General features: G+C 35.0%; 1 protein-coding gene across 1 annotated transcript in view; it reads right to left on the reverse strand.

Moving 5' to 3' along the window:
- Positions 1–24,219, reverse strand: part of LOC149802955 (poly(A)-specific ribonuclease PARN-like) — a 145,669-nt gene that overhangs the window by 95,232 nt on the left and 26,218 nt on the right. Inside the window, exons 7-11 of the mRNA XM_089952468.1 lie at positions 20,355–20,538; positions 18,259–18,363; positions 12,735–12,861; positions 4,792–4,848; positions 2,177–2,254 (exon numbers count right to left, since the gene is read on the reverse strand). Of these exons, the coding sequence (XP_089808594.1) occupies positions 2,177–2,254; positions 4,792–4,848; positions 12,735–12,861; positions 18,259–18,363; positions 20,355–20,538 (551 nt within the window). The remainder of the gene's footprint in view (positions 1–2,176; positions 2,255–4,791; positions 4,849–12,734; positions 12,862–18,258; positions 18,364–20,354; positions 20,539–24,219) is intronic.

Below are 24,219 nucleotides of genomic sequence, written 5' to 3' on the forward strand. Positions count from 1 at the left end.
TTGATGTCATTGTTATGTCACTTACTTCATTGTTTATAGGCAAGATATAGACATTAAAACATCTATATACAATATTTGTATACAAAACACATTTGTAAGTCTGAAAAAATTAATGAAAACCCTTTACATTGCTTAGAAAAAGACAAAAGAAAAAGAAATAAGAGAAATGCACTAATTATGAAATTGCATCAATGGATTGATAAAATAAAAAAATATTTCAATAATTTTTCATGAATTTCAGATTAGAACTATTAAATTTCTGGTTGTAGAGCACATATGGAATACATTTCCTTTTCTTCTCTTAAATATTCATATCAGCAAATAATTTATATAAGGGAAGGGTTTCGAAGTTTGATCCTAAGCAGATATGTAGATCTTTTATTAACTTTTAATAATTTAAGATATTCTGTTCTTGTTTATGATTTACTGTCATTCTCTTAGTTCAATTTTCATTTGACCAATGTGAAAGGCTAGAGCATCAATCACACTTGTTGAATTACAATTCATGTCCTCTTTAACTTTAAACAACTTACCATTTTTTAAAATTTAAACATGTTTCCTTCTATTATATTAGAACATGTTTTACATCTACTTATACCACATTTGGTTACCTGACCTCTCTTTCAATGAAGTTAAATTTAGACCTGTTAAGAATTTGTTTCCAATTTTCAGGACATCTACTATTAATAATTTTCATTCCTTCCAAAACATTTATCATTTTATCACTCTGTTGAAAGAACTGTTCTCATGTTTGTACCACTGGGAAGAAATTAATTTTTGGATTGCTATAAGATGTAATTACTGGCATTCCGATAGATGATGGTCAATCTTTTCACTAGCTCCCTTGACCATTCCATTTCTTTCTGCTCCTGATTAATAATTTCCTGACTAATAATTTTTTTTTTGGTAGTTTCTCCTTTGATAATATTGCTATAATTCCATGCGTCTGTTCTCATGTATATTTATTTGTCCTTTACAAATGTTATCAGTCTTGATGAAACATAAAAGGAATGTTAACTTCTATGTTTTGCATAACAAGATTTAAAGGTGAGATAATTATGTGAATATATTCATTTATTACTAATATCACTAGAAATTTGGGTTCAAAATATTTTGATGAGTATATCTAGGAAAGACCATCATATACATATATATATATATATATATATATATATATATATATATATATATATATATATATATATATGTATATATATATATGAGGCTAAATGGATTCCAAGTTATGACAGAGGGGAATAAAGCACTAGAATTAACCTGCGAGCAATGTTGGTTTAATCAAAGTTAAATCTCTATTTAGAAGCAAGCAACACATGGAATTGTGCCTTGAATTCTATCAAGATATGTGGAAAGTATGGGGTGACCTCTGTTCCCTCATTCGCTTGGGTGGAATTCTCTTTAATGGACATCCCCCCCAACAAAAAAACCCATCCCCACTCCCTAATTGGAGATATGGGATTGCAACAAAGCTTCAACACTGAGTTTACCATGTCATGCATTTTTCTAAAATAATGGTACAACAAAAATTCATATCTGTAACAAATTCCAAACAATTCATTAAATTTCAAGTGAAAAGTAAAGAAACAAAAAGAGCAGATTACACTCTTGTAATTGCTATAAGGTGAAAAAATTGAAAAAGAAAATTATAAATGTCATAAAATACCCCCCCCCAATTAAACATCTTAAATTTTGAGATTCTGAAATATTATCCATTGTGAATCAACGGCATTTTATTTGAAATTTACTGAAGCCATAGTTTTATTGTGTGCAATTATAAATTTGCAGTTTATGAATTAATTGTAAAGTCATAAATCTACCATATGAAGAGTTTTTAAAAAGCAAGATTATTTCAATTTCTGGAAACTGAGCCTGGAAAAAATGGGGAAAGAAAGTACAAGCATACTTAATCAATAATATTTTCAACTCTATATCAACAATGTGTCCATTATTGCAAAAAAAGTAAATATTAACATTTAATTCTAATTTGCACAAGAGAACATGATTCAGAGTCATCACTTTTAGGCTCTGAACCATGATAACATGTACAAGTATTATTCAGATTCTTTTAATGCACAAACCATAACCAAGAACCCAAGTTTTGGACTGCATCATACAATCCTCACACCCAAATTACACCCCACCCCACCCAATAACACACCTCTGGTAATGGATAGAAGAAATGGCCCAACAAGTGAATCAGATCTAGGAGCATGTTATGACCAACAACCAGTTTTCCCTGAAATTAAACAATAATATTAAGTACTCAGCATAAATTGTAAATAGTGTTTACAGTAGTGGGGAAATCTTAAGTTTGTTTTGATACATTACAAATGTTCAAATAACATGCAAAAAAATTTCGCTAGTAAGTAATAAACTCTTAATTCTTAACTGATGAAAATGATCAAACAAAGCAAAAATCAATTATCAATAATGCTAATGGTAGCTATTATTTCTGCAATCTGTAACATATATTTTTCTGTCTACCACATACTCACAAACTTTTGAAAATATTTAAAAAAATTATTTTTTATTATGCAAAATAAAAAGCCAAGTTGAGTCATGCATACAAACAAAATACACATATATCATTTGAACATAAGTAAAATATTCTAACCAACAAATGCAAATGTCTTTTAAATTAGTCCTTATTGTGCTTCATACAGCTTCAGAAGGGGAGGTAACTAGATTAAGTGCATTTGTACAATGCAAATGCACAAGTCAAAATTAGTTCCTGTAACAAGCTAAAATTCGAAAAAGGCTGTTAGGAAAGGACAATTATCTCCTGTAACAAGCTAAAATGTGAAAAAGGCTTGTTAGGAAAGGACAATTTTCTAATTAAACTATATATTCCTCATGGATGTCAAAAGATTGATTGCTTTGTTAAATTATGCTCAAGGATTTTATTCATTATCAAACATGACCTCATCTAAAAGGCTCTCAATCACTAAATGGAGCTATCAGAGATGAATGCATTGCTAAGGCCCCCACTGACCACAAGTTGCTCTGTTGGGATGTAACATAGATAACTGTGTTAGGAAACCAAATATTAGGAGAAAATAGGCATTAAGGGGCCATAACTACTTCTAAATGATGAGATGGACTGCATGAAATCCAACTCTTTCAAGATCTCATTAATAGAAGCAATATTACATGTAAAGATATGAAGTTGTTCATCAAGGGCCACAAACTCTCTCTAAACGCCCAAAAGGCACACTGACAGCAAAGAGAAAATGTTCTAAACAAATTCACTCTGAATACACTGAAAGATTCTTGAACTATGATGATTACAAAAACATTCAACATGAAAATATTAAGTTGATTGACAAGATCCACATGTCTGTCCATAATGGAGTAAGCTGAAACAAAACCCACAAAAGGCAAACTAGGATTAAAAGACAACATGCTTATCAAATTTCATCAGAATATATTGCATGTTTCCTGCACTATGCTAACTGCAAGCAACAAACCACATGTCCATGTGAAGACTACAATATGCTAGACAAGAGTAATAGCTCTGTTCAAAACGTAGTACATGATACTCGACTGATAAAAGACACATGTAAATCTATGAGACAATCTCCAAAAGTGCTGACCATAAAAAAATATCAGCTTCATGGTTCTTTCATCATTAAAAGGTCTGTCCAATATAAGTGGAGCCCCTTTTATATGTTTTGCCACACTGGTTGTATTTTCAGTAAGAAGATTACGGACAGATATAGACTATGTATCTATTTATACACTATTCTCATCCATGACAAGATAACAAAAATACTTTCAGACTTTCTGTCAGTTGTCAGAGATTTTAATTCAACCTTTTGGGTAATTTTCTTCATAAGAGAAGAAACAGTGCAATTTCCTCATGTAAAGAAAATCTCATCTAGAACAAGTCTGTGTGGGGATGAATACCAATAAAATCTAACGCAATGTACTTTTTGCAGATGCAAAACAACTGTTGCAGCAACAGGCTGTTGTTTCTGTTACTGAAGAAGGAAAACTATTGAAAACATCCAATCCCATTGTAAAAAAAAAAAAAAAATGCGCCAGGTGACAAATCTGCTGCCTTGACAATTCTATGCTAATTTTATTTATCCTGTCAGCAAGTTGAGCCACTGATTCAGCGTAAAAACAGACATTCCAAATTTGCTTACCATGTACAATTTACATACTTTGCAGATCATTTAATAACCACCTTTGTGCAAAGTTTCTATGTCGCTTTGCCAATACATCCTGTTTGTTTGCAGGGATTAAGCTAAATGTATCTTTGGTTCCAACTGGTGATTATTGTTTACCCTTGACTAGAACAAACAATAACCAAGAATATAAAGAAGCGTGGCTTGTCAATCTGAAGTGCAATTAGCAGTCTATGTTCTAATTAATGGTAGCCAAAATAGACACCGGCTGAGCCCCCCCCCCTTGTGTGCTCCCGGTTGTCCGACTGTTCCTGTTTTTCACAGCCAACATTATCACTTTTTCCCCTAGGGTACCAAAAAACAAAATCATGAAATTGATTTGTGCATATATATGTGCTGGAAAATGTTCTTCTTCATCCATTGCAAAAAAAGGAAGTAAATCTACATAGTGTGATTGTTAAGAAAGTTTTTAATACTGATGTGTTTTGCTACAAATTTTTTTTATAGTGGAAATCTAGGGGTGGTGGGTTCATGTGTGTGGGTGGGTCCTAAATATACAAGACAAGCAAGGGAATGCATATTTCTGGTACAAAATTTATATGTTTTTTACGTGAATTATCACTTGAAACATATATTTACTTACACTTTGAGATATCAGTTTCATGACTTTTGTAAAACCTACTGCTCTGTCCAGCTCATCCTAAAATAAAAGTAAATATTTTATTGTAAAATGAATCAAACAAGGTTTATTAATGATGGAAGCATGTAGAGGGCCCTGCTAACTGCAAGTGACTTAACAGGATCTTGACAGAAACAAACGAGGGCATATCTAACAATAACGAGCATAAATCTACACAATGATAATGTAGTGTGCTAGCATTTTAACTTGCTTAATTGTTCAACAATATAATGATACACACATATATTTACTTTGAAATTTGGTGATTCTTTGTATTTTTAGGGTGTACAATCCAAAAGTTTAAAAAAAGCAAAAAATCCTCAAGCCATTACTCCAGTAATTAATGATGATGCATTTTTACAATTTATCTCATTGTGAGTAGATGGCTGAAACAATTAAAGTCATCTTAGATCCCACCAGATAAAGCTTCCAACAATCCTAAGTAAATTTATACTGAGGAAGCAAATGCTTTTGAGAACAGGAGATCAGGAACCACAACTCCTGTAATTCATAAAAAAATTCTCATCATATGTAATTACAAAGCTGCATGCCAGATCTGGTTGAAATCAAATAACTCTTAATACAATTATGCTGCTGAAACCAAAGTTTAGGATTATGGGCAATAAATAAACCCGGAAAAAGCCTCTAAATGATCACACATAAGACTGATAGCTGAACTTGTTCAAGGCCTTATGAATATAAAAACTGTCTGCTATTTTGTTGATGGATGGATGGACAGATGGAGGAATATATGGGCTGCAAACTGGATAATCTGATACTTTTGGGGATTCCAATAACTTCTATCAAGCAGGGCACTAATGATCCTGTAAATATTTTGGAATTTTCATATATTAACATTAGATACTGGGAGCTATGGTTGACTAAGTGGTCTGAAGTGCTAGCCTTTACCAATCACTGCCATCTCACCTTTGCATGGGTTTGTTTCTTGGGCTCAGCTAATGTGGGTATGTGAGACAGATTGCCAATAACTTCCTGTGGGTCAGTGGTTCTTACTGGGGTTTTCCCCTCCACCAATATATGGGCCACTATGTACAACCTATCTTGTGCTAGAAAATGGTATTAAACCCACAACAACAACAAAAGATACAAACTAAGACAGGACAATAAAACTACACATTTATTTTATAATGGTAATAATTTAGTCAAAATATTTCATTACATGGACATCGGTCATTGTGTCAAAGTAAAATAAAGTTATGGGGTAAAGGTACTAGACTTTTAAAAGAAGTCATTCCAATATGATCTCTCAAATTGATTATACATAGGATATAATTAGAATTTTGGCTTGGATGAAAAATTTTAAACAGAGTTTTACCTATTAATTTACATAAAGGTTTAAAAATATTTAGCCAATATATATTCCAAATGATATCAACTTAGAAAAAAAAATCATGTCACCATTTTTTCAATAAATGTACAGCAATTTAAAAATATTTAGCCAATATATATTCCAAATGATATCAACTTAGAAAAAAAATCCTGTCACCATTTTTTCAAATAAATGTACAACAACTTTTTTTTATGTAGAATGGTGAATGAGAGTATACTGAATGCTATGGAGTAAAATGAATTTCACATAATATACTGAACAATAGAATATATTGAATGTTATAGAGTATACTGAATGGTACAGAGTATACTGAATGGTACAGAGTATACTGAATGGTACAGAGTATACTGAATGGTAGAGTATACTGAACATAGAGAACATTATGGAGTACAATGAATGTTACAGAGTATACTGAATGCTATGGAGTAAAATGAATTTCACATAATATACTGAACAATAGAATATATTGAATGTTATAGAGTATACTGAATGGTACAGAGTATCCTGAATGGTACAGAGTATACTGAACATAAAGAACATTATGGAGTACAATGAATGTTACAGAGTATACTGAACATAGAGAACATTATGGAGTATAATGAATGTTATAGAGTATACTGAACACAGAACATTATGGAGTATATTGAATGTTACAGAGTATAATGAACACAGAGAACATTAGGGAGTATATTGAATGTTAAAGAGTATAATGAACACAGAGAACATTATGGAGTATATTGAATGTTACAGAGTATCTTGAATGTTACAGAGTATAATGAACACAGAGAACATTATGGAGTATATTGAATGTTACAGAGTATACTGAACACATAGAACATTATGGAGTATATTGAATGTTACAGAGTATAATGAACATAGAGAACATTATGGAGTATACTGAATGTTACAGAGTATACTGAACACATAGAACATTATGGAGTATATTGAATGTTACAGAGTACAGTGAACATAGAGAACATTATGGAGTATATTGAATGTCACAGAGTATAATGACCATAGAGAACATTATGGAGTATAATGAATGTTACAGAGTATAGTGAACATAGAGAACATTATGGAGTATACTGAATGTCACAGAGGATACTGAACATAGTGAACATTATGGAGTATACTGAATGTTACAGAGTATAATGACCATAGAGAACATTATGGAGTATACTAAATGTCACAGAGGATAATGACCATAGAGAACATTATGGAGTATACTGAATGTCACAGAGTATAATGACCATAGAGAACATTATGGAGTATATTGAATGTTACAGAGTATACTGAATGTCAAAGAGTATACTGAATGTTACAGAGTATACTGAACACAGAACATTATGGAGTATACTGAATGTTACAGAGTATACTGAACACAGAACATTATGGAGTATATTGAATGTTACAGAGTATACTGAACATAGAGAACGTTATGGAGTATACTGAATGTCACAGAGTATAATGAACATAGAGAACATTATGGAGAATATCGAATATTACAGAGTATACTGAATGTCAAAGAGTATACTGAATGTTACAGAGTATATTGAACACAGAACATTATGGAGTATATTGAATGTTACAGAGTATACTGAACACATAGAACATTATGGAGTATATTGAATGTTACAGAGTATAATGAACACAGAGAATATTATGGAGTATATTGAATGTTACAGAGTATACTGAACACAGAACATTATGGAGTATACTGAATGTCACAGAGTATAATGAACATAGAGAACATTATGGAGAATAGCGAATATTACAGAGTATACAGAATGTCAAAGAGTATACTGAATGTTACAGAGTATAAAGAACATAGAGAACATTATGGAGTATATTGAATGTTAGAGAGTATACTGAACATAGTGAACATTATGGAGTACACTAAATGTTACAGAGTATACTGAACATAGAGAACATTATGGAATATACTGAATGTTACAGAGTATACTGAACTTAGTGAACATTATGGAGTATACTGAATGTTACATTGTATAATAAGCCTTATGAAGTATTCAGAATATCACAGAGGGTATCAAAATGCAGATCAGAATATTTAACAATTTTGTTTCAGGTACATTTAACCTTATGAGTAATTTTATTTTGAACATGAATCAGTCAGGTGATCAAATTACCAAACAGAATTTTCTGTCAGCAGAGTTTGTATCAAAACATCATGCAAACCCGAAGGTAATACTCCTTTTCGACCATATTATATGACATACATTTAGTTTCTTTACTGAAATTCACACTGAATACAACTGTATTTGTTTCTGTAAGTAATTCATTTTTTTGAACTACTTAAATTTTTAAAACCAACAAATATGTCAGTAAAGCAATAGTACCATCACTGCTTTAATGCTGCATTGTTACAACTTTATGGTCTTAAAACATGCAACATAAAGAGTGAAAACCAACAAGTCTGAAAGAGTAAAAACTTTGGAAATATTTGTAACATGAGTATTATGAATGGTACATTATGTATATATCCAATATTTAACAGTATTCCAATTAAGCAGCAGTTGGTAATAATAAATTCTGGATATTATTGATCAACAGGTCTCAATGACTCAGACCTTTGGTCAAGGTATGCATTTTTTTCAAGGGTAACACTAAATTTACTTATGCAACACTTATGTGCTTCTATGGCACTACTCTCATTATTCATAGTGCTAGTATTCAGTTCAAAATGGATATGGCACTACTCTCACTCTTCATAGTGCTAGTATCCAATCCAAAATAGATATGGCACTGCTCTCACTCTTCATAGTGCTAGTATCCAGTTCAAAATGAATATGGCACTACTCTCATTATTCATAGTGCTAGTATCCAGTCCAAAATAGATATGGCACTGCTCTCACTCTTCATAGTGCTAGTATCCAGTCCAAAATGGATATGGCACTGCTCTCACTCTTCATAGTGCTAGTATCCAGTTCAAAATGAATATGGCACTACTCTCATTATTCATAGTGCTAGTATCCAGTCCAAAATAGATATGGCACTGCTCTCACTCTTCATAGTGCTAGTATTCAGTTCAAAATGGATATGGCACTACTCTCACTCTTCATAGTGCTAGTATCCAATCCAAAATAGATATGGCACTGCTCTCACTCTTCATAGTGCTAGTATCCAGTTCAAAATGAATATGGCACTACTCTCATTATTCATAGTGCTACTATCCAGTCCAAAATAGATATGGCACTGCTCTCACTCTTCATAGTGCTAGTATCCAGTCCAAAATGGATATGGCACTGCTCTCACTCTTCATAGTGCTAGTATCCAGTTCAAAATGAATATGGCACTACTCTCATTATTCATAGTGCTAGTATCCAGTCCAAAATAGATATGGCACTGCTCTCACTCTTCATAGTGCTAGTATTCAGTTCAAAATGGATATGGCACTACTCTCACTCTTCATAGTGCTAGTATCCAATCCAAAATAGATATGGCACTGCTCTCACTCTTCATAGTGCTAGTATCCAGTTCAAAATGAATATGGCACTACTCTCATTATTCATAGTGCTAGTATCCAGTCCAAAATAGATATGGCACTGCTCTCACTCTTCATAGTGCTAGTATCCAGTCCAAAATGGATATGGCACTACTCTCACTCTTCATAGTGCTAGTATCCAATCCAAAATAGATATGGCACTGCTCTCACTCTTCATAGTGCTAGTATCCAGTTCAAAATGAATATGGCACTACTCTCATTATTCATAGTGCTAGTATCCAGTCCAAAATAGATATGGCACTACTCTCAGTATTCATAGTGCTAGTATCCAGTCCAAAATGGATATGGCACTATTCTCAGTATTCATAGTGCTAGTATCCAATAAAAAATGGATATGGCACTACTCTCACTCTTCATATTGCTAGTATCCAGTCCAAAATGGATATGGCACTACTCTCAGTATTCATAGTGCTAGTATCCAATAAAAAATGGATATGGCACTACTCTCACTCTTCATAGTGCTAGTATCCAGTCCAAAATGGATATGGCACTACTCTCACTATTCATAGTGCTAGTATCCAATCCAAAATGGATATAGCACTGCTCTCACTCTTCATATTGCTAGTATCCAGTCCAAAATGAATTTTCTCCTCAACCAGCAATTGGAAATCTCAGAACAAAAATAAAAACATAAAACAAACATGATCACAGTCAGATCTTAGTTAGTTCTTTCTTCTGGAGTATCATCTTTCCCTGATATGGACCAAGAGTGGAAGGATACCAGAGCTGTCAGGGAGGAGGGAAATTTGGCAAAGTTTAACAGCAGTAACATATTATCTATTATTAGTACACTATTGACTTGTCCAGCCCTGAGAGAGTATGATGGCTCCATGATAAGCTGACAAAGTGAACAAACATACCATCTTCAGTTGTATTGCAGATTCGGAGGATGGCTTGACAGGGTGACACAACGGACCTCAGCCATAAATACCTTTGTTCTGGTGATACAATGACCAAGGCTGAACAAAGAGAAGGATGAGTGAGACTGCCATAAAGGTAGGTTTCATAACATCATTCAGAGGAGAATGTTTAAGGAATGCCCAAGATGCAGTAATAGCCCTAACATCGTGGACTTTGATTCTCATGAATAAAAGGAAACATTTTTGTAAATTATATTTCTCCCAAAATTCTTATGCAATCAAATGTACATTAAAAATTACTATCAGTGAATTCTGAATCATGACCTCTCTGAAAGATGAAAAATTTCTTTCGGTGTATGTAACATATAAACTAAGGGAAGTAACTCTTATAGATTAAGTCCCCTTGTTACTGCTAGGTGGCCAACAACATCCCAGATGTTTTACCAGTTTAAATGTGTGTTTGAATTGGATTTTTAATGTAGTTTTTAAAAAAATTCAGTCATATCGCTATGATATCTGCTGTGTGGCAGTTTATAGTGATGTCAAGTACTGGGGCATCATGCCACAGAAATATAGCATCATGTTCCACCCAGTCACATTATCCTGACACCATAACAAGCAGCCCTAACACTAACCTCTTAATGCTGAGTACCAAGTGAAGCAGCTGTTAGTACCATTTTTATAAGTCTTTTGTATGACTTGGCCGGGGTTTGAACGAACGATGTCCTACATCCAAGGTGGATGCTCTACAACTTAGGCCACTGGAGTGGTCTACCAGTTTAAGTTTGAGTGAAAAACTGTAACAGGATGCTTGTATTTGTAGGGAAGGGTGAGAGGGATAGAAAGAAAGTGATGTGTAGGTATTTTCGAAAAAAAAACATAACTTGCTAAAAAAATTCTTTCTCCATTAAATACATTACCCAATCACATTAACATCATTAGAAATGGTTTAAGGAGAATCAAATGCTTAAGCATCCAACCTCTACCCTGAAGGAGCAAGATGACTTCTGTCCTGAAAGGATGAAATTCTCCTACAGTGAGGCTAGCACACCCAAACATAAATGCATTTTACACACACGCAAAAGGTGATTTCAAGGAAGTCCTATTTCATGAGTTAAATTCTTCAGGAGTCATACCCGATCCTGCAAGAGTTCAGATAAAGCTGATCTAATCCTCCTCTTTAGCCATGTGACCAGCACTTCTAGCGTTATGTCTTATTTTTCTTGCCAAACCAGTGCTTATAGCTTTTGACAGCTGTTGTGGGCATTCTGTGTGCCTTAAATAGGGTATGTACTGGGTCCTGCAGCTTCGCCTCTCTCTATGGGTATATCACCTGATTCATATATGTTACTCATATTTCATAAGCTAAAATCTTCATTAGTGTACCCTACTGGAGTTCAGAGTAGATTTAGTAACTCCCTTTAGTCAATCAGCTCACACTTGTGGGGTTACATCTTAAATTCCTGCCATTAGCTGTAGGAATAGTCCTTTAGCAAAGGAAACTGCATGGTAGTAGATTCCAGCTGATCCAATGGTAGGATCCAAACCTATACCCTTTGAGTCACTAGTCCAGTGAGCCACTGTAGCTCCAAAAATAATAAGAGTTATGAAAAATAAGAAGAAAGAATGGATTTATTAGAAACCAGGATTGTACTCATGTATTTATAACTAAGAAATTTTATTTGAGCAAGAAAATTCAGGTATGTACAGACAACTACTCTGGTAGATACAGACAACTACTCTGGTAGATACAGACCTCTACTCAGGTACATGCATACAACCACTCCAGTATATACAGACAACTACTCTGGTACAAGTATGCAACTACTCTGGTAAATACAGATAACCGCTCTGGTATAAACAGACAACTACTCTGGTATATACAGACAAATACTCTGGTACATGCATACAATTACTCTGGTATATACAGATAACTACTCTGGTATAAACAGACAACTACTCTGGTATATACAGACGATTACTCTGGTATATGTATACAATTACTCTGGTATATACAGACAACTACTCTGGTATAAACAGACAACTACTCTGGTATATAAAGACGATTACTCTGGTACGTGCATACAACTACTCTGGTATATACAGACAGCTACTAAGCAGCATCCTTCCCATTTTTCCCAAAGCATCTGGTTTTATAAGATGAATAACTCACAAAATCTTTCTGCCTCTTTTCTTCCTCTTTTTTCTTAAGATCTCCCTCCCCTTTCACACGGGTCACAACTAGGAACCTCTGATTTTTTTCTCCTGATTTGGACTGCAGATGGATCTCACTGGGAAATCTAATTCAAAACACAAACAAAACTGTTAAACTGTACAAATACATGAATTAAGCAAAGTGCAAGTCAAGAATAAAGCTCTTTATTATATGCTTATTTCTGTCTCCATTAACTTTACATTGTCAGAATCATGCAATATTTTACGATATTGCATACCTTTATATTGCACTCAAATGCATGACACATGTGCCCAATAGTGTATAAGGAACTTTCTCAACAGATCATGTACACTCATGAAGTAGACGCTTTATGTTTTGGTTGATAAATTTGTTTCTGAATGATCTAAAACAGACGTTTCATGGACTGCCACATACCAGCTGCACTGCAATATTCCATGTGAACTTTTTTGATACAATATTTTGGATTTAGACTGGCAATAGATGCCAGATAGGTCATGAAATTGCTGGGACCCTACAAATAACATGCAAGTGACATGGCATAAACGTGCTTTCTGTAGCTGGTCATAAGAATGGCAAAAAATATACTTTTAGTTTTACATCCTGAATTTCCTCAAAATGTACTTTCTTAATTCTGCAAATCTGAATACATGAGCCATGTCATGGGTTCTAAAGCTTGATTACACATTTTGAAATGGTACTGTAATTTCAACTACATTCTAAGTGCAATTACATCCTCCTTACTGCACTCAAAATGAAATGAACATTATATTCCATAGCATCATTTTGATAATTATAACTGAAAGCCTTCATATTTTTCCCAAATTATGATTTCAAACATTCAATGACAGAACAGAAACACACTTGCAGATGTCAACACGCTGCTCCCGCACTGCTGAAATCAGATGTACTTCATGTAGAATTGACACAGATAAATCCAGTCCATAATCATGAAATTTAGCATAATTGACAAAAATACCAAAATCTATTCATTCCAGGCCAAATGGAAAAGTTGTTGCAATGTGCATTCATTCACAATATGACTCAAAATTTCAATTTTAAGTAGACCAAAATGCTATTTTCTTTCGAAAGTAATGTCTTGTCTGTGACTAAATTGAAATTTATCTGGGTGGAGTTATGTATGCATTAATAATGTTGTTGTTGTATACTGATGAATCTGTGCTTGTGTATTTAGTTTGAAATACAGCATAAATTTGGTTACTTTGTTTCTTGTGTGTTTTTTTTATATAATTGAACTGTAGGTAGAAAAAGAAAATGAGCATATAATGAAAAGGTTACTGCATTTGTATGGGAAAATATGAAAACGTTCTGTCGGATGGATATCCTGCACTTCCTAGGTCATGCAGTATATCTATCCGAAAAACTCATTCATATTTTCCCACACAAATGCAGTAACCTATAATTCTCAATGAAACATTGCATCATGTCTTATGAGTATGACCAAATCCTAATTTGAGATTTAACAATATCGCTCGTAGTCTGCTGCCTGTTTCTTGTATTGTTGTATCTGAATAATTTCATTCCTTGTTATTCATATATTCAACATGTCAAATTCTTTGCACTGTGTGTGTGTGATTTAGATTTTTAATGTAGCTTTAACAATTTTTCAGTCATATCACTACGATGTCTGCAGTGTGACAGTTTATAGCGATGTCTAGTACTGGGGCATCATGCCGCAGACAAGTAGCATGATGTCCCACCCAGTCACATTATTCTGACATGAGACCGACCAGTCATAACACTAACTCTTAATGCTGAGCACCAAGTGAGGCAGCTGTTAGTACCATTTTTGTAAGTCTTTGGTATAACTCGGCCAGGGATCGAACCCACGACCTCCTGCATCTGAGGCAGACGCTCTAACCACTTGACCACCAGAGAGGTCTATCTTTGCATTGTTAATTTTCATTCATTTCCTTCCCAATTGCAAATAAATACTGTTATGGCTACATTATAAAATACACATCTGACAGTAATTTAATTCCATCAATGCTAGCATATTAGGCAGGAGTTTAATTCCATCAATACTAGCAGAAAAAACAATCAGTTTAAAATACAAAAACTACCAAAAATATAAATAATTTTACATAAAATGCATGAATTTCTCCTATGTCACATTTGTGAAAGGTTATACAAAAATGAGAAATTGATTTTTTAAATCCAACGTTCTCAAAATAATATTCATGCTGTCTATTAAGAAAACAAGACAATTATTAAAGGGGTTGACTAGTCCACTACCCGCAGATTTGAGGGAATGCCTCCATTTTCATTCAAGGAGCTTTCTCTTTTGTCAGCTGAGAACTTCATTGAAGAAAATACAAATATCCACCAATCAAATTTAAAAAGCTTACTAAATCTGATATTTAAACTTGCTGCATCATATGGTGTAAATTACAATTCCAATGAGTTAGAAAAAGTAAGGGCTGTTCCAGTAAAACATATACCCCTGGGGAGAAGGCACTTTCAAATTCAATCAACCCACAACAGAAGCAATTTAAAAAATTATATTTTTTATCATATTTCTGGCTATAGGTTAGTGGGCAGTAGAAGCGATTTTAATACTGGGTTGGGGATAGAAGCGATTTAAGTGACAGCTGGCTGGAGGTAATCTACTGAATACTTATAGATCATATAATCTACTGCATATTTTTATTTGTATTCATTCACTGTAATCAACTTTTTGTCCTTTTGTTTTTTTGTCTGTCAGCCATGTATGCCTCTGATACTGTGAAATCACAAATTTTCATGGTGGCTTATTATTTGTATATGTCGTTGATCTGTTCCTTAATACCTACAATTTAACATCCATGAATATAGATTTTATAATAGGGATTTCTAATACAGAAATCATGAATTTGTATTCTTACTAAACTGTGTGTTTACTAAAGTGATCACTATATTTTGCTATTTTTCTTTGTTCTCAGGCATGCTGCTTTTGATTAGAATAATAGCTAAATCTTGTATTGCTTTAACTGTGTGGTCAGATGCTATGATTCCTAATTATTATTTTTTTCAATAAATGTTTTGGTAACATATAATTCATGATTTGTCAGAAGAAAAAAACACAATAATGCCTGTGGAAGTGATGTTGCATTATTTCTGTATTATTTCTGCCTACTTTTACACTATATCATTTCTTGTAGGAACATATACTTCAGTTACCAATATCTTATTTTTATACCTGCTGCAAGACTATTATAAAGTTTAAATAAACAAAAGAAATATAGCAATTCAAACATTTTTATATCATTAATTAGATTTTTAAAAATGGTTGAAAGTCAAGGAATCATTTTTCCCAGAGTTCTCATAAAATGAATGTTATTGCAGTTAACTGTATTGTCAACAGCATCATCATCATCATCACTGATGGCCTATCAGTAACATTCTACACTTTCAATCCAGTTGTCACAGGTTCTATCTTACACTTCTAGTCTTTCATGTGAGACTTATACCTCTCACCCAAGTGATTTTCTGCGCCCCCCTCAAAAAAAATTGGCATCCAAATATGCATGATTGAGCATTTACGAGACCTCTGAGTTTTCACTAACATGAACTCTGCCAAAGATTCACTTCCTTGTATCAGTGCTTTGCTGCCTCTTATGCCAGATTTTTTTCTCTTCCATAATGCTGTATTAGGGTTTTAAGTCCAACATTCCAATAGTCTGCTTGTTCAGACATGGGTATCTTGAATAAATATAACCGTCACATTGTCCATCCAACTCGCACTCAACATCAATTTTGGGCTCAAAATCACACACTGGTATTTCTAGTGATATTTTTCCAATGTCCAACAGACCGATATACATGAAACTCATTGTCATCATAGCTATCACCAGACAGTATTTGCCGACTGAAAACGTTGTTTGAAGACAAACCCTGTTATTCAGCCATTTTGGTTTCCTGTGTGGCCCTTATTCAAAACATGCATTTGTAAAACTTCCATGATGAAAATAAGGTTAAAACGTTCATAAAATGCTAGTTGGAGGGCCCAATGAACCAATCAGTTTAGTTTAACAGCCATTCATGTCGAACCAAAGTATCCAGCTATCTGGATGTCGCATAAGTGCTGCGAGACCACTACCGGCAGCACAAATTACATCATGAAATGCACTTTTAAAGTTAAAAGTTTAACAGAATTTGCATAATGCGCAAAGCACAGGTTTTTATATCCGCGACGTTGACATAATTTGCGGAACGCATATCACTGCTTTGAAAGTACGTGAATTTGTACAAATAATGTGCACTTATGTGTACTAGCATCATTTTCTGACCCAATGATTTATTCACGTTAGACTACTTGGAGGGAGTTAGATGTGATTTTAAATATATATTCGTTTCTTTTCTTCTGACAACCCCACCAGCGATTTCTCATTAGTTAACACAACCCAAAACAGAAGTGATTATCCTAACCAACCTTCCACTGTCAGAATCAAAATAGTTTGAAACACAACCTCCTATATGTTTTACTGGAACAGCCCTAAGACTCAAACCACTGTCTTTTTGGACAAAGTTGATACCTGACTTTTAAAAAACTTTTGTTTTTTATTTAACAACTACTGCACAAGTTCTACCAATTTAAACAGGTCAGATGTTGACAAAATGTGGTCTTTCATGATGGAAGAAACTGGAGAACATATAGGAACCAATGACCCTGGATGGATCACCACCTACCCTTGCACATGCTGGAGCCTGGGATCAAAATTTAGGATAGCCAAAGTGGAAATCAGGTGTGGTTATCCAGTCTTGATTTTCTTGACCTAATCAACATGATATAGCTGTGCATCTATAATCACATTTGTATAATTTGGTACTGAGAAAAATTACAAAACTATTATACTTGTATGAAAGGGAGGGGCCCTGAGTGGCAGAGTGGTCTAAAGTGCTCTCCGTTATTGATCACTGCCATCTCACCTCTGTCTGCGTGGGTTCGAGTCTCGGATTCAGCCAATATGGGTATGTGAGAAAGCTTGCCAGTAGCTTCTCATGGGTCGGTGGTTCTTTCTGGGGTTTTCCCCGGTTCTTCCTCCACCATTAATACTGGCCACCATGTATAGTCTATCGTGTGCTGAAAAATTGCGGTAAACCCTACAACAACAACTGTATGAAAGGGAATTATTGTTGCACAAGTGAAGATGCTAATAATTTTTTAAATCTCAATGTTTCTTTTATTTTAGGGAGCAGGTAAATATTCTTATGGAATCTTTTTTATTTTTTTGCACAGGCCCAAATATTAACTCAAGAGTTGTCCTTCTATCTATGATTTCCTTGATCTGACTTCCACATGTGTCATTTAAAAGGACTAATAATGACATTCCATGTTCAATAATTCTCCCCAGTGCTCTGGTTTCTTGAACTTTATTGAGTACTTATTTACAACTTGTCATGCCTGTAAGAACAAAAATAAAATCATTTGCTTGAGAACATAATATTTCTTCAATAAATTGTTGATAAACGTACATAAAAGTTAGGAGGTTTATTAACTCACTTTGTGCCTAGAGTCTGGTAAAGGAGTTTTCGTTGAAAAGCCGTACATGGAGATAACTCTAAGGTCTCATCTTCACTGTTAGTCAGAAAGTCTTCCACTTTGCAACTGAAAATTGCAGAACATTTGTTTGTTCGTTTAATCAACATGATTTAAGGATTCTGCTTTAGTAAACTCAATACTTACCATGCAGCTCAAAATCAATTTAATGAAATGGTTGTGACTTCGGTCTCTTATTAGCTAATGAAAAACACTTGCACAATTTTAATAATTGCAATAACAGTCTTGCCAAAGAAAAAAAAATCAATTAAAAGTATAGGACACATAAGGAAAACTATTTATGTTTTGCCATAAATCACTCATGCAGTCTTTCTGTTGTGGAAAACCGATGTATCTCAATAACTGTGCCATGTTCAAATTTGATAAATTCTGACACACTCATTTTAATAGCTAATATTATAAAGTAAATTAGTGACGCTGTGTTTTTTCTGTGTAATGACCCTTACTTGGGGCGAGATATTCAACAATCTATTAGTGAGTGCTTGAAAGATATGAAGAGTAAATACAATTTTTAAAAACATGTGGAAATAAGCTCTACAAATACTAGTATGACAAGGCCAAATTTTATATGGGAAACAAGCACTTGTCATGACACATATGCAGAACAAAGTTTCATGAAGATATCTGAAACAGTTCTGGATATGTTAACAGGCCAAGCTATGAACAGATGGATACAATTTGTAATAACAAATGTTTTGAAGAATGACTTGCCTTAGATTATGCTCCATGTTAAGCATGATGAGAATGTATCAAGGGCTTTAGGAAATATAAGCAAATACATTTTTTTAAAGGGAACATTAACGCAAATTTTTCATAACTGGAACTTTGAACCCCAAGGCAAAATGGGTCAGTGAGAATATTGCAGAATAATTTGTCTTAGCTTTATATCGATTGAGACCAAGTAAATGGAGGATAATTGGAGGGATTTAGGAAATATATGCAAATGAAACGCTTTATCCAACCCGTGGCAAACTTCAGACATGATTTTGGTATTCCCCCCAAAAAGCTGAAAATTTGAAAAGGGGGATTAAAGGTCCTTCTCCAACAAGGTCTTGAGGGGCAGTGCCCTCGATCCGAGGGGTCTCTGGCCAAAACTGTATTTTACAATCATAAAAAACTGCTCCTGGTGCAACTTATGATAAAAAAATAAACACTGTAGACATGGATCAGCAGACAGGAAACTGCACTGGAAGATCATGGTTTATCCTGTTTGCTTGATAGAATGAATAGCATAACCTTGAACTGCAAACAGGAAAATGCCCTGGCAGATCATGGTCTATATTGTTTGCTTGATAGAATGAATAGTATAACCTGTAAGTACAAACAACAAAATCCCTTTGTAGATCATGGTCTATAATATTTACTTGATATAATGAATACTGTGATTTTGAACTGCAAACAGGAAAATGCTGTTGTAGATCATGGTCTATACTGTTTGCGTGATAGAATGAATAGCATAACCTTGAACTGCAAACAGGAAAATGCCCTGGCAGATCATGGTCTATCATGTTTGCTTGACAGAATGAATAGTATGACCTTGAAGTACAAACAGTAAAATGCCCTGCCAGATCAGGGTCTAACCTGTTTGCTTGATATAATGAAGAGTGTAGACTTTAAACTGATCTGCAGACAGGAAAACATGATTTATTATGTTAACATGCTGAAATGTTTAATCTGATTTCTCCAACAAAAGTGGTTTTGGAGTGGGTAAGGAGCCTCTACTGTATCTGAACTCAACAACAGTGGTCTAAAGATATCTGGGCAACATTAAATTTTCATTATGTCCTTCCTGTTCTGGATAATGTGAACACTGTAATGCTAAACTCTGGATAAAAAAACGCATGAAAATAAGAATATATTAAAAGTAAGTTCACATGGGCCTTCTTTTAATTTGTAGTAAAAAGTAAATGCATATTTATACAAAGGGGAAAAATACCACAATTATGATAATGGCTGTAATTTCAAGTAATAGATCAGTGTGATAATTTATACCTTGTTCCGATTCTGAATTTTCATAATAAGGATGAAAATAACAATACCAGATATTATTTATGAATTCGCTATGCTCTTCTGGGATAGCAATTGGCCCTTTGGGGACTGCTTGTTCACCCCCATCAGGGCTTTTCAGGCCAGGTGAGAAAAAGGACAGCTGATGTTGCTGATGTCTCTGTTCAATCTCCTCCCTCATGCTCTTCTCCTCAGGTGGAGTTAGGTAGGATATACCTGACAAAGAAAAGAAAACAATACACCTATTCAAACTGAACTCAATGTCATGTAGGACTATAACTCCAATAAACTCTTGAGTCAAAAGTGACAAATGATTCTTCAAGATTCGATAAATGCATTATATTAAAATTAAATTGAAAGAGTTTGTTTATTGAGGACCTCATGACTTCAACAATAGTTTGGAGTGTACCACCATGTATTGCAACTAAAGCCAACTTGGTATACACAGAACACAATAATCAGCATTGTGAAACTAAGATACATTTAGAAGAAATCATACACCAATCATTTGCTAATCCAATAGACAATCTTATAATTCCACAGGGATTAAAAATCAATTATCAATTTGATACAACTGTGGACTTAATTTCAACTGATAAATTGTATAATAGCAAGGCAGTGTTATGTACAGTGTTACAGAAACTAATTTTGTTATTCTATAGTATAGAAAACAAAGTGTCTATAAATTTAAAATAAAAAATTGATTAGAGTTTTCTATTCATTTCTTTGCTTTTACCCTTCATTAAAAATCAAATTTTGAAGTAAATTATGTTTCTGTGAGAAGACTTACCCAGTCATATAACGTTAGGAATATCAACATTAGGAATAATAGTCTGCTAACCAGCCTACTAAAAGATGAATATTGTCATTTCCTGTCTATATCCAATAGAGAAATGGCATTAACTATTATTGCCCATTACCTCCAGTTGTCACTGCCATTTGTTGCTAGTTTTTCGCTGAGCGATATACCAATGATGGGATGGTTGGGAGGGTTTTTAAGTAATGTGATTGGGTAAGCATTTTTTTGAGAAAAAAATGTACTTAAAAATTTGTTTTCTTCTTCAGATAGGTTCCTTGATCACATCATGTTAGGAAAATAAGTTATAGGAGGGTGGGATGCTGAGCATCCAACCTCTACCTTGACCTCTACCATGGCTATTCTTCTAGAGAAGAATAGCTAGATTCCACATGTGAATGATAACCCATTCTCCTAATAACATAATCAACACAGCCTGGGGTCACTTGATCTGTGACCCATATCTATGGTGAAGAACACCGAAATCTTCTTACCTAAAAATTTCACCCGTGAATGCAGTGAAGATAACAGGCTATGTTGAGTTAGACGGGTCTTGTGGCCTTCTATGCCACAAGACCTACCAGAATCAAGGTTTGCTTCTTCTATGCTATATCTTTGAGAGGAAGGCTTGAGAAGGTTGACACTGCATGCCAGCCAACAGGGTTCAAATTAAGTTATGTTAAAACCAAGAATTGGTTCAATCTGGAAACAGAGTGAGAGATTTTGGTCGATTGAGACCATAAAGGTCTAGAAGATCTAACAGGTCTATTTCAAGCCCACAATCATACCTATCATGATGCTGGAATGTGTCCAATATCGTGGAACAGTAGCCATTGATAGTGATTGGGGCCAAATATTTCTCCTCAAAAAGCCTGAGAAAAAAAGTCAGCCAGTTGAGGGACTGAGGAATGCAGTCAGAAAATGTTATGGCAGCGGTCCTCAAAAACACCACTTTCCCTTCTATACCTTCAGAGTGGAGGGCCTTTTTGCTCTCAAGATTCTCTCCACAATCAAAAGCTTGAAATGTTTTGTCTCGCAAGAATGTCCTGATAAGAGCTGAGCATGTAGAAGAAGAGGATGGTTCAGACAGGGAAGGACCACCTGTGACAGTAGTTGCTGGAGGAAATTCAGGTCATCCATAATCTTCCTGGGCAGATCTATCACTAGGATGAGTACATTGGTGATTGAGGACTTATCCCATATGAGAGGCTTTCAGAATCATCTTGCAATTCTGACCCCCTAACTTCCAGATTATTTCTGAAATCAGCACTGTGGGAGGTGAGGCAAAGGCCCACAACACCTCCCAAATGAATGACAGTGCATCCATGGCACAAGCTTTTGTGTCTGGAGCTGGAAAGAAGAAAGTGGATAACTTGTGATTCAACCTCATCACAAAAAGGTTGATCATCGGACACCCCCAAAGTGCTTACATCATGGTGAAGACCCACTGATGGATGGACATGACCACTTCTGGATTCAGTCTCAGCCAAGACAGTGAGTCTGCTGGGAATGTGTCTGATTTGTAGAAATTGCCAAATCAGAACACACAGGTTGGGTGATTTGGTGCCTTTCATTTTGAGGAGATATGTCATCACTACAGAGTTTTCAGAACTAATGAGGACTGTTTTTGCCTAAGAGTTGATAGTTTCAGAAGTGAAAAATGTTGATGATAGCCTTCATTTCTAGGTGTTGATGTGTTGGGGCCATTCCCCTGGCTCCCAAGTGTTGCTGAAAGTAGTAAAGGTCTGCAACAGGTGGGCATCCCCACCGTGGCACTGGCTTCAGTACCTACTGCCATTTCCACTTAGGGATTCTTCAGTGGGATTCATATGGCCAGGCAGCCTGGGTTGCCCCATTGATGCAGGAATGATTGAATCTCAGGCATGAGCATGACTGTTTGATCAATAGGACTTGAAAAGGGACTAAATTGTGCTGGCAAGGTCTGCATACAAAGCCAGCCAAGTGGGATTAAGTCCATTGCCACATTAAATAAACAGAGGAGTTGCAATAACTTGCTTGCTTTCATCCAAGTCTTCTTGGAAATGGACTCAACGAGTTTGACAATTCTGGTAAAGCAAACACAAGGAAGCTGACCAAATTCTGGTTGGTTAAGAACTCCATACCCAAATGGACAAAGTTCTGGGATGCATGGAGTTATGACTTTCCCAGTTCAATAAAAAGCCTAGATGATATAGAGGAGAAAGAAGATTGTTCCTGCCTTGGAGTAGGATAGAACTTAACCATGTGCTTTTGTAGGATGTCCAGGTATGAAGCAGTCATTGTAGATGAGGTCAACTGGAATAAGGAGCCGATGCAATCCAAATCTGAGTGAAGGCCCAAGGACTGATGTTGAGGCCAAATGGAAGAACAGTGAACTGATAAACTGTATTGCAGTAAGCAAAAAATGGAGAAAATGTTTGTGACACAGGCCAGGTAGGGACGTGAAAACTATGCATCAGTCAGCTCGAGACTGAAAACATACTCGTCCCATCAAACGGAGAGGCAGACTGAACTCAGTCTCCATCTTAAATTGGTTTAGGTGATTCCAGTTGATGGGGGTATCAACTTGCTCTTTGCTATCCGAAAAAGAAACAGCGTTGAGTAAAACCGTGGGGATTGTAGCCTTGCACAAGCTCCACCACTTTTCATTTTAAGTTAGACGAGCAACCGTATATCCTGTTGTAGAATGGCACCCTTTTTCCGATCTGATGGTGTAGTCATGAACAGGGGAGAGGAGGAGGATGGGATTGTTGAACAAAACCTGCAGTCCCGCCAAATGACCTGGATTACCCCATCGTGATCTGAAGCAATAGGGAGATCCAGCGAGCTGAAAAATTGTTTTCTTACCACCTCTGTACAACTGCTTCATAAGGATCGATGTTGGTGCACATGTGACTGAGAAGGTCCACTTTGTTGGTAGAGAAGTGAGATGGAGGATCAGTTCCTTAGCTGCATGCTCCAAATCGCCTGTTCTTCCTCCAAAGCAATGGTGACCTGAACAGGGTCATCTAGAAAGCAAGTATAATGGTTGGAGAGATGTGGATTGCACACATGCAACACAATGTATCAAGAGTACATTGGCAGAACCTGTGAATGTATTG

The sequence above is a fragment of the Sinohyriopsis cumingii genome, chromosome 3, assembly GCF_028554795.1.
Source record: "Sinohyriopsis cumingii isolate HCF-2022 chromosome 3, ASM2855479v2, whole genome shotgun sequence".
Lineage (NCBI taxonomy): Eukaryota > Metazoa > Mollusca > Bivalvia > Unionida > Unionidae > Sinohyriopsis > Sinohyriopsis cumingii.